Genomic DNA, 13,133 nt, shown 5'->3' with positions numbered 1-13,133 from the left:
CATTTTCAGCTGATTTTTATTTTTTCACTGCATTAAAATAGTTTTAAAAAACCCAGCGGGAATTATTAACATGAGAACATGTAGACAGTCTCTTGACAGATTGTAGTCTCTGCCAGTCTTTTAGTGAAAGTATCAATATAGATGCAAAGTTCCCACCAGATGTACGTTGCTGTAAAATCTTAACAATTGAGCCGTGCCATGAGAAAATCAACATAGTGGGTTTGCGACCAGCATGCATCCGCGCAGTCTGGTCAGGATCCATGCTGTTCGCTAATGGTTTCTCTAATTGTAGTAGGCGGATGCGCAGGCTGGTCTGGATCCATGCTGGTCGCAAACCCACTATGTTGGTTTTCTCATGGCACGGCTCAGTTTATTTTCAATAACATTAAATGTTTGGATAAGTAGAGTTTTATATATAGATTGAATTATAATAGTGAAGCTGAACGTTTAGTTTTTCAGTTTGTAACTTGATGCGAGAGGGTAAAAAAAAAGATTGTCTCATCTATTTATACATGACCGTGCATAATGCACAATACTGAATTAGGGATATTTGCAATACGTAAACTTTGTTTTAACAAATGGTTAACTATCAGTAAAATAAGACATACATTTTATATCGGTGACATGACCTAACCTTTATCCTTTATTTTGTCCTGAAACAAAAATAATCTTTTGAATGAATCTTCCAAAATGATAATCTCGTAACCTAAATATTTCTGCCTATAAAAGCAACGGCATTTCAGATGCCAGTCAGGTATCTGTTGGATCTTCTGTGTACGAATGTAAGTCCATTTTTTCTTTAATACAATGTAGCCCTTGATCTCTCAAGGTCCAGTAACACTGGGTTGGTTAACTGACGGACTAGACTGACGTTCTGCTGAAAAACGATTGACGTAATTTAATGTGTGTCTTTGTATTAAATCTTTTATTTAGTTCAGTATGGTCAGCCTCGCAATATTTCCGCTGCAGAACTCGTGCATATTTCCCGATACAAAACTTATAACCTATAAATATTTGGGAACACTTGATTCATTTGCCTCTTACGTGAAAGATATTATAAATTTTAGTGATTTCCCTATATGCTCAATATAAGTGATTGTGATACTTTTAAAACAAAATTAGTAGCAAAATGATATTCAGTTAGAATAAATAGTTTTACATCAAACTGAAGAGAAGCATTTAAAATAGTTTCCCTATATAATATATTGCCCAAGCAAACGTATAACCTCACATGAAGACGGACATTTTTAAAACTGAGAGGGTTCATACAAAATGTGAAACAGCGTACCCACAGACACAGTCAGTGGCAAGAGCTTCAGCCGGTGTCATGTCATTTTATTTGGACCAGCTTGTAGCTGATAAATTTTGGCTTTTTTTATTGAGGATAGATTCATGAAAACAATTAAGTTTTCTCTTCAGGCGATTCAGGTCACGGGTACATTGCTTTCTGTGACAACCGAATAATGCCGAAATCGTATATATGGATAAAACGTTATTTGCCGAATTTTATTATAGGTCTATTACCTTAATTCAGTATTAGACCTATAATAGCTTATTGTTTCTTGAAAGATTATTTTAGATTTTCATTACTTTTCCGAGATTTCGTTTTTCCGTCTTGACTTAAACAATTAGTATTAGGAGATTGGTATCCCTTGCAAAAAGAAGTCACAATATCATATAAATACAATGGCCTTTGGTCAATTTTAACGAAATGAAAACTGGCTTTTTAAAGCGATGATTTATTGTTAGATGTATCTGCTTAAGAAACAAGTATTCTCCTATTTGAAGAATGCTCCTGTTATTTCTTTTCTTCAGAATCCCAGATAAGGTGCTTTAACTGAGCAAAGAATGCAAAATAAAATTATGAAGCATTAGCCTCTGTTTGTTGGTTGTACTACGTTGTCACTTTTAATTTCCCTCTTTATTCAATTTTATAACTGTAAACTGTATAATCATTGTGTTGCAAAAGAAATATCACACGATTCTCTAATTAGACTGACATAAAAGCGGTTTTCTCTTTTGATATGTATAAATTCGCCTGGCTTTCACGTTGTATATAACATATCGTTTACGTTATCTCAACAGAATTCCTTTCTTAGTTCATTGAAATAGAAGTTTGGAGGGTATCAGTAAATGTTGCAAAGAGATCTTAAATTTTAATTCCTGCCATGATCAACGTTTTTTTTTTCATACTGTCCTTCAAATATGCCATCACTTAAAAAACTGAGAAACGTGTAAATTAACCCTTTAGTATCCCCCTCCCCCCGCACAATGTGGAATTTATACTTTGAACAACAGTGTCGTATCAAACTATTTTTCAAATGAGCCGTGCCATGGGAAAACCAACATAGTGGGTATGCGACCAGCATGGATCCAGACCAGCCTGCGCATCCGCGCAGTCTGGTCAGGATCCATGCTGTTCGCTAACAGTTTCTCCAACTCCAATGGGCTTTAAAGGCGAACAGCATGGAGCCTGACCAGACTGCGCGGATGCGCAGGCTGGTCTGGATCCATGCTGGTCGCAAACCCACTATGTTGGTTTTCCCATGGCACGGCTCAAATAATTATTTCGAAATACATGTTCAAAACAGTACCCGCTTTGTTTGCCTGACTGTCCTGCACATTTTGTTGTTAGAAGCATAACTCCAAAATTACTGACAATTTTTCTTACAAAAGCTTACGATACATATATACCATTGAGAGGCAGTTACAAGGCGCAGAAATTAGTAACCTTCCTTAAATTATTGCAGAATAATACATGTATCCCTCTTAACATAAATTAGTCCCTGCTAAATCGTCAAAGGAACTAGAAAGAGTTTGATAATATAGATAGATAATACCGTAGAAATTCTGAGAAAGAGTGCTACAAAATTTGATTAACTGTGTTTTTTATTCTTAAGACGTATAAGAATCGAAAGTCGAAATACTTAATTCGTACATTTTAAATCGATTATAAGGCGCACAAAATGAATTCTATGCACTCCTAAGTTATTCCGCGGCACCTTCCGTATCTATATAGCATTTCAACATAGTTACGCGTTGACATCAGTTTGACCTACTATATTAGATGCTAGACATGCACCATGAAAAAGTACTCTCTTACTTTATCTACTTGTTTACATTAAAGAAGTATAAGAATGGAAATAAACAATAGTAAGGCCATGTTTTGATATATCTCATCATTCCGAATTGGTCATACGCCGCGTCTTAATAAATATTCCACAGCCGTGTATCCTATTCGTGTTGTGTCGGTACATCAAAAAAGATAAAAGGTAAACATGGTTTTGCCATAATTTATTTCTTAAAAAAGATATGTAAGAAGATATTTTAGAAGTATAGAATATAAAAGCACACGGTTTGATCGTGCCGAAAGGTTATACAGCTGTTTTATGTAGTCTTACACTCATACATTTTTTTCGAGTTGAATCAAAACCGAGCAAAATATATCTTAAAAATGAGTTTTGTTGTATTTTCTTGTTCTTTTGGATAATAGATTCTATTTAATTTTACAATTAATAGGATTCCGCTCAAACCGTTGCTATGGGCCGTGAGAGATTATGTACATGTCATAACCTCTTACTCGGGAATTGGTTCAATAAAAGGTCAAAAGGTAAGGGTAGATATACCAGAAGCAGAGAACACAACAAGCACAACCGGAACCATATATTACAAAGTAGACCCGCGACAAATAGAAATGTATCGCGGAAACTGGCAGTTTAAACGCATTTTGAACACACAAGCTTCGCATTTACTTTATTTTCAACAGTAGACAGTAACTGACAAAGGCTATAACATTAGTGACAAAATACAAGATTGTATAAAGTAAAACTTACAAATAGGGCAGTCTGAGGTATAAGTACACCAATTTACTTAACAGCTTGTTTGAAGTCAGAGAATCAAAAGTCTAGTGTTTAAGAGCACGAATAAGCAAGTTGCGAGATAAAATTTCAATTCAAATTTTATCATGATTACTTTCAATTTTATCATACGCTGGGTCCTTATATTAAATTTGATGCGGCCGCCCCCTCTTCTGATCCCCTTCTGCTGCTCTTTCACCTTTGAAATTATTTACCAATGGTATTTTTACCGCCCGTCCTAACATTATGGTGTCTTTTATTCAATTGAAGTAACATCCTACAAATTAAATTAATGGAATGTTGAATACAGCGACAAGCAATGCAAAAGTCTTACTGATTAAGACTTTAATCAATAAGGCGCTAATACCTCAAGACTATCTCGTAGAACTAACAAAGGATTTCGCATGCCACTTGACTCCTGAGCGTCTCATCATATTGAACTGTGTACGAAATGCCCATTTTATGCAAACACAAAAAGTTTAGACAAATGCTCTAAAAATCAATGATTTAAGGGAAACAAGTTGTTAGATGCACAAGGACTATATATTCAACATCGTTCGTCGTTCAACATTTTAGTATTGAAAAAAAATCTTTTACTTTGCTGACACAACCAGTGGTGTAAACTAATTACTTAACTTAATGCGAACATTTTGGGTAGCATACATAACATATCAAAAGTCGTATGTCATTAAAACACGATAACGGAATTTATATTATATCAATGAATACTTTATTTAACGAACTCTTGTAAAATATAATGGATATAAATTAATTAAATATTGCAGGTGTATGATAATATGTAAACGAAGCTGTTTTAACTTTGATCTGGAGTATAAGATAATCGTCCTTAGCATATTCTACATGTACACAGAGAATCTAATTGTAAACCCTATCGCCAAGTACAGATCAGCTCACGCGGAAAACCCATTCTACTCGATCCTCGGAGGATGGCCAAAACGAGTACCAAGGCTACGACTCGAAGTTTCTTCGAGTCAGCCATTTTCCGTCAAGGAATTTCGCTATCTGACTCCGAGGATTTATGCGAAGTCACTCGAAGGAAATCCTTGAAGTGACTCGAGATGAAATCCAATTAGCGGAATACACACCTATATTTGTATATTGGTTTCTTTTGTTTCCGAGTCACTTGACGGAATTCCTTCGAGTGACTCCGAGACGAATAATTAATTACCTATATAAATTTAAATGAGCTTTCGAGTAACTTCGAGGACAGATTTCAGATCACTCGGATTATATTTTACATAGCGATACGCGAAATAACAGTATTTGTAAATAAAAATAATACTGAATTGTAAATAAAAATAATACTGAAGTATTTTTATCTTACTTTAAAATAAACCAAATTTTTAACAAATCACTATTCTTTAACGGCACTTATTTGAAATTCTGTTTAGTTTTATATATTTCTTAATGCTTAACAATTTACTCTTCTAGTGGGCGTAATTTTAAAGTTTATCTAGTTAAAAAGTATTCATAATTTAGTGCATTTTTTATGACTTTATTAAGTCAGAAATTATTTCTATATCATCATTCAAAAAAGCAGTTTCCTGTAACGGCGCTCATTTGGAAATTTGTTTAATTATATATGACTAATATTTGATTCCGTTCTACATAAATTTATTTCTAAATCTTATTCGCATGTATTTCAATATAATACTAAACAATTTACATTTAGCAGACGTTATTTTAAAGTTTATCTATTAAATTATTTTAATTTATAAATTATTTTTAATTTAGTGCATAAATTATAAATAATTACACGACTTTTTATCCTATTTAATTCGCAAAGTCAGAAATTATTTAAATATAAAAATTAAAAAAAATCACTTTCCTTTAACGGCGGTGATTTGAAAGTTTGTTTAATTTCATATGATCAATAATTTAGTTTATTATACATCAATATACTTCTTAATCTAATTCGCACGGTCACAAACTACTTCAATATCAAAATTCACAAGTTTCATACATTCATATAAAAAAGAACAAAAGAAAAGCAAGCTAATTATGTAAAAACAATCCGTCCAAGTCAGGAAATACTGCCCCGAAGTTTCGTCAAATCATCTCGCGGCACTCGAAATGACCGATTTATTGTTTATTACAGACTCGGAGTCGCGCGGAGTGGCCATAAAATACCGGAAATCATTAAAGTGTTACCTGTATATTTTCGACTCGGAGTTCCATCAAGTAATTTCTCGGAGTGACTCCACGAAATTCCGCTAAAGTAATAAAACTATAACAGTCGGTACTCCGAGTCAGAATTAGGCAGTACTCGGAGATATTCCTCGCTATACAAGATTTTTCCTCTGAGGAAAAACGGAAAGTGGGATTTCCGCGTGAGCTGATCTGTACGACGTAACTGACGGCTAGTAAGCGGTCAAAGCTGACATGTATGGCCGTACAAATCTGTATAAAAGCAGAATTCAGTCCAGATAAGGCGTTTCCTATAATAGAGGTAGCTGTTTGGACTTTAACCCTTATCTTGCTAAATTTCTATAATGAACTTGTCCATCTTTCAATCTGGACAGTACAATTAACTGTTGTTAAAAGGGGTGCTTACCAAAAATGATACTGACTGAATGGCGAACAGTGCAGACCACGATCAGCCTGCATGGATGTGCAGGCTAATCTTGGTCTGCACTGGTCGCAAAGGCAGAATCATTTGCCGCCAGCATGCTAAGGGTTAATATATGAGTGGAGAGTAATTGTGATACTTTTATTCTTATTTTTGCAAAGGTAAGATGCAATTCAAGTTTAGTTTACGCGAATTAAATCTCTGTCTGTTCTTGTGTCATTGATCAAAATCAGAATAAACAAATCTGAATCGCTGTGTGAAACAGCTTTAAGTGTAACTGATGATTTAAATATCTGACGAAGCTTAAGGAAACCCGTCTTTAGAAGTAATATCAATTTGATATATATTTCAAGAGTGGCATGCCTTTTTGTTAGATAAGATGATATTTATTTTCTGATTACTTACACATTAGCGGTGAGTTATTTATACAATAGTGATTTGTTATTTCATGCAGAAACGATGGGTTGTTTATACAATAGCGGAAGTTTAATATTTAAATTAGCGGAAAGAAGTTATTTAAACATTAGCGGTAGATGTTTATATATGAATGGCGAGTTATGTTTACAAGAACAGTACTACTAGGTAAATTTTTCAACAGATGTTGATTATTCAAACAATAGCGGTTGCTTACTTCCTTCATACTTTATAATGTTAACCTGATTGTTTATGTATTGTATACATTTAAAATAAAATATTTCTACCACTGTAATTTCAGCTACTAACAAATATGAAGTTTGTTGTCTGTTTTCTGGTAGTTTTGCCTTTGGCTTTAAGTGCCCCACTCATAGCTGAGGAGAATGACTTTGACAAGAGATTTATCTTCGGTAAAGTTCAACTGCCTTCAGGTAAAGTTACAGATTTGTTTCATTCTTTAAACTACTTATATATTCTCGTATATTATTTTTGTTGTGTCTTAAAGTATACCATATTACTCATGCAGATGGTATGTGCTTTAAAAGATATGGAAAGAAAATCTTAATTATTCAGATTGAAAATTTACAAACTAGTTCACATTCCCTTAAAAATATTATCATATTGTATACTTTCATTTTAATACTGATGTATAGTTGATTCTATATAAGTGCTGGTGATAATATCCTTTAGTCGCGAGCTTTCAGCTGTAATTTCTAATACAAAAATATTGTAAGATATCATCAGGATACGTGCGGTTTAAATAATAAAACCATGTCAATCCTTTGCAACAGCTAAAGAATTAGGACAGAAGATCCTCAGTACGCTCGGATCTGACACGTCAGAAGCTGCATGTGAAGCAGCATGTCCAACTGCCCTGAATGCAATAGTTCCAGGAGCAGGTTTAATTGGAGGATCTTTATGTAGCCCAGCTTGTCACTGGTAGGAATGTTTCTTTGCAAAATTTACGTTAAACACACTATTGTAATATTGTCCGTTTTAATAATCGGGTCTGTTTTTACATTCAGCATTAACGCATACATTCCAAATTGCAAGCTACTTCATATGACTTATGTTTCAAACGAAAAACAAAATTATATAAAGAATAATATTAATATTAGTTTTGATGAGTCTATTTCGAATTTCTTTATTCATAAAATAAGTTTCAATTGTTTCATTTCAGGGTACAAACACAGATTCAGGGATAAATTGCAATTACATCTTTTGGTTGATGTTCCAAAATAAAATTTAAAAAAACATCAGTTTGGGTTCTTATAAATATAATGGCATTGCTAAAGAAGAATTATGTGTGTGCGTGCGTGTATGTTCGTGTTTTTGCGCGTTTATATTTCCTTCTAAACTTATTATACATTGTTACTAATGTTTATTAGAGGTAAGACAGTTGCATATGCCCCTTCAAAGAAAAAACAAAATATTAATAGGGAACAAGATAACTTATTAAAGAAATCCAAAGTTTGCATTTGTCTGGAAATGAAGTTTTATTGCAAGAAAAGAAAACCGAACTACTAAGATTAAGAAAAGTTAAAGTACAGGGATCATTTATTAAATCAAAGTGGATTCTTGAAGGAGAAAAATGAACAATATATTTCTAGTACTTTTGAAAATAGACATTTCAGTACAAAATTATGAACTCGTTACATTCAAAGACAGGTGTTCTCGAAAACTCACAAGACCAAAGTTTACAAGAAACAGAGAGACATTATAAGCAGGTTTATGCGTTTGATGCCACAAAAGATGTTAATTTAAATAATTTGATCAATGACATTAATTTGAAAAAGCTAACCTAAGAAAGAACAAGAGCTGTCGGAGGACAGCAACGCTCGTCTATTCAACAGTCTTGTCAAGTGAATGAATAAGGGCCATAATTTTGTAAAATTGCAAAACAGGGTTATTGAACCTATACAATGCACATCAGCTCATGACAATGGCGGGTGTGTGAAGTTTCTATCCAGTCCCATTAGTGGGTACTGAGATACGAGCTTACGTACAAAAACTTAACCAAAAAACTGCTAAGTCAAAAAAGGGGCATAATTTTGTAAAAATGCAAAGTAGAAATATGGGACTTGTGTACTGCAGTGTGTGTGAAGTTTCAATCCATTTCAATTAGTGGGTACTGAGATAAACACTTACATACAAAAACCTAAACATAAACAGGTAAGTCGAAAAAGGGGCATACTTTTGTATAAACGCAAAGTAGAGTTATGGAATCTATGCTCTGCATGTCAGATCAGCACAGTCAATAAGTGTGTGAAGTTTCAATCCATTCCCATTAGTGGGTACTGAGATACCAGCTTACATATAAAACCTTAACCAAAAATTTCTAAATCGAAAAAGGGCATAATTTTGTAAAAACGCAAAGTAGCGTTATGAAACCTGTGCACTGCATGTCAGATCATCACAGTGAACAGGTGTGTGAAGTTTCAATCTATTCCCTTTAGTGGGTACTGAGATACCAGCTTACATATAAAACATTAACCAAAAATTTCTAAGTCGAAAAAGGGATATAATTTTGTAAAAAAGCAAAATAGAGTTATAGAACCTGTGCCATGTAAGTCAGTTTATCACAGTGAATAAGTGTGTGAAGTTTCAATCCATTCCCATAAGTGGTTACTGAGATACCAGCTTACATACAAAAACTTAACCAAATCGGGACGCCGACGCCGACAAAGACGCCGACGCATGGGTGAGTCCAATAGCTCTACCTATTCTTTGAATAGTCGAGCTAAAAATGTATTTAGAAGGAAAACTTACATATATAGAAATGTTAAATTGTCTAAAAGGAATGTCAAATGCATCTTCACCTGGTAGTTCTGGTTACAACTGCATTTTAAGGTTTTCTGGACAGATTTAGGTCATTTTTTGGTTAGGTCAGTAAACGAGTGTTTAAGAAAAAGGAGAAATGTCAGTTAAACAAAAACAAGGTATTATTACATGTATTCCAAAGGTGATAAGGATAAAATGTACTTGAAAAACTGGAAACAAATTTCCTTACTGAATACTTCTTTTAAAATAGCAACAGCAAGTATAGCTAACAGAGTCAAAACGCTCTTGAATAAACTTATTAGTGAAGACCAAACTGGCTTTATATCTGGAGAATGTTAGACTTATTTATGATATAATGTTCTATGCAGAAACATTTGATATTCCAGGTATGCTTTTACTACTTGAGTTTGCAACCGCCTTTGACTCTTTATCATGGAAATTTATGAGTAATGTTCTAGTTCCTTAACTTTGGGGACACCTTCAAAGACTGGATTATAACCTTTCTATAAGAATACTCAGTCTTGAGTGATTGTAAATGGACATCTGTCAGAATGGTTTTACATACACCGAGCTTGTCGTCAAGGTGATCCTTTGTTCCTTTACCTTTTCATTCTTTTCGCTGAAATATAAGCAATGTTAATAAAATCCGACGCAAATTTGAGGGCATTAAAATAGCAGATCAAGAATTCATTTTGTCGCATTATGCTCATGACACTACATTAATCTTGGATGGCTCCGAAAAGTCTTTTAATCTTGGATGGCTCCGAAAAGTCTTTAAATCACACTATGAAAGTTTTAAAATTCTATGCGGATATACCAGGACTCGAAATTAACGTAGACAAAACAAGGGCTATTTGGATTGGTTCAAAAAGGGGTAATCAATATTTCATACATAAAATGGAATAATGAGTTAAAGCTATTGGGTGCATACTTTTCAACAGACCTCAAATCTATGGTTGAAATTTATTATTCTGCTAAAACAGAAGAAACTAAGAGTCTATTCATAAGCTGGTCAAAACGGATGATTTCGCCTCTTGGTAAAAATATAGTTATAAAGATATTGGTACTTTCAAAATTGAACCATCTGATCAAGAAACCATTTTGAGCTTACAAGATGTGTTCTTAAAATCCCTATGGAGTGGGGATCTCCAGATAAAATCAAAAGAAATGCTATAACTAATCCATATGAGGTCGGTGGTATTAGAACTGTAGACTTATTTAAATTCATGAATGCACTAAAACTTACCTTGCTAAAGAGGTTACGCAAACATAATACGAAATATGTAGACTAAGTTAATATTTTTTGTCCCAATATTCAAGTTTTTTGGAAGTATGGGTGTGATTATGTTAAAAGGAATATACAGAATTTACAAAACAAATGTTGGCGGGATGTACTTAACTCCCTGAACGTCTTGACACAATAAAGTCAGTCAGTTGAAACAATCGGAAGACTTTTTATCTTTACCTATCTGGTACAACCCTTTATCTAGAATTGCCGGTAAATCATTCTGTGATAAAAAGTTCATCGATAAAGGCATTATTTTTGTAAATGACCTAATGAATTCTGATGGAACACTGTTCACTTTTGAAGAATTTCGAAACAAATATCACGTTCAAACACGTCCTGCAATATAACAATTTAGTGTACTTAATAAGAACCTATCTACAATTTTAAATTCCACATAAAGCGATAAAGCAATTGCAGCCTTGTCAGTCATTTATAATCAAACTCCTAGATAAATCTGAAAAAGGCTGCAGAGTAATTTATGACTAAATGTTGCTTAATAATGTCTCTGTACCAACTTCCCAAAGAAAATGGAACATAGATTTCAATATAAACAACAGGGATTGGAATTTCATTCATAGGATATCGTTTACTTGTACAGAGGATCTAAATTACAATGGTTTCAAGTTAGAATAAATCATATAATACTTGCTACGAAGCACTTCTTATCAAAATATGTCTTCGAGATAACAATCTGTATATTTCTGTGGGCGACTCCATGAGACTATAGAACACTTATGTTCGGAATGTGAAAAACGCAAACGTTTTTACAAAGTGTTTAGAGATTTATTACTCACAAATGCAATATTAATATCTTTGACTGGACAAAGGAAAATGTATTATTTGGATTTAGGGGATCAAACAATGCTTTTAATGCCATAATGTTGACAATTAAATTTGACATATATTAGCCAAGGATGACATCTTCTCTCCTACATGTAGAATCATTAAAAACAACTTACTAAACTATAATCAGCAGAAAGAAACTAAATGCCCTGAAAACATTCACCTCAGAGAAATTTGACATCATATGGGAATTATACAAACATCTGATTGCTGACAACTAGGTACAGTGTAATCATAAATATGGCTAGAGACATTAGTTATTTATTCATATCCTAACCTGGTAGCACTGTAAGGATACGAGTTATACGACCTAGGTGTGTGCCTATGCCTTTAGTATCTTGATCAATGAAATGGATCCAATCGTTTGTTACTATGTATTAGATCAGCTTATAAACGATATAGAATGTCATTTGTTAAAACGTAGAGTTGGTGATACCATATATCTCATATATATTTTTTTCTCTGGCTACCTTGCCTTAATGATTTGTGTACCAACGATTAGTAAATGATTTTAATTATGAGACAGATAATTTCAGAGATCAGGCAAATCACTGAACGTTTCAATCTAACAACCTTTAACTAGGGCTGTCATCGATAGAAACGATATCGATGTATCAACGATATTTTTTGGTCGATCGATTATCGATTCCCATTTTCAAAAATCGATATTTTACAGAGAGAAAAAACAAATGTCTAGATAAACACTCAGACCCTCTAAAACAACTTTTTCTGCCTGCAAAAATGTGCCGAAAGTAACGGAAGTTGTCAAAAAAGGTCATGTCTAAACTTGTACCGTAGCAGTCTTTTCCCACTAGCCGGCACTACCTATATGGGTAGAAGTAAAAAGGGCTCAACTTCAGAATCTATTTGCAAAAAGTTACGTTGTCCTGTCTTGAAAGGTCGCTTCGTTGTTTGTGCATATAAAAACATAGAGTATATATACTGTTTCTACGTCAATCTCGGCTTTTTACTTGTTCGCGTATAGCTGATCACTCGGTAAAAGGTACAGAATTTAGCTAGTGCCCGTAACAATAACAATCAAAGATGGCCGAAGAGGAAGCCGTCGCCGGCTTAAATAGTGGAAAAACAGTCAAAAGACGGAAGGAAAAGCTTTGTTTGGGTTCGTAGAAACACAGGGTGTTGCTTAAACATGCCTTTCAGTACAACAAACAAACAGTCAAACACTACAAATTTGAGACCCATTGAAAACTTGGGCAGAAGTTAAAAAAGAAAACAAAAAAAAACAAAAAACAAAAAAAAACAAAACAAAACACACGGTGCCAGTACCTAATCCGAATGTAAACTTGTGCAAGGTAAAAATTAAGACAGGGTATGAAACAGGCTAAAAATAAATAAAAAC

At 33.7% G+C, this 13,133-nt stretch overlaps 1 protein-coding gene across 1 annotated transcript; it reads left to right on the top strand.

The window, feature by feature from the left end:
• Nucleotides 1-688: 688 nt before the first annotated feature.
• Nucleotides 689-8,117, top strand: LOC128546494 (uncharacterized). The gene is made up of 4 exons (XM_053517043.1): nucleotides 689-782; nucleotides 7,163-7,292; nucleotides 7,653-7,800; nucleotides 8,042-8,117. Exons 1-4 carry the CDS (start codon nucleotides 744-746, stop codon nucleotides 8,064-8,066), a joined length of 342 nt encoding a protein of 113 aa, XP_053373018.1. The 5' UTR covers nucleotides 689-743; the 3' UTR covers nucleotides 8,067-8,117.
• Nucleotides 8,118-13,133: the final 5,016 nt, after the last annotated feature.

This window comes from Mercenaria mercenaria, chromosome 11, assembly GCF_021730395.1.
Source record: "Mercenaria mercenaria strain notata chromosome 11, MADL_Memer_1, whole genome shotgun sequence".
NCBI lineage: Eukaryota > Metazoa > Mollusca > Bivalvia > Venerida > Veneridae > Mercenaria > Mercenaria mercenaria.
This window is presented reverse-complemented; position numbering and strand designations above follow the sequence as displayed.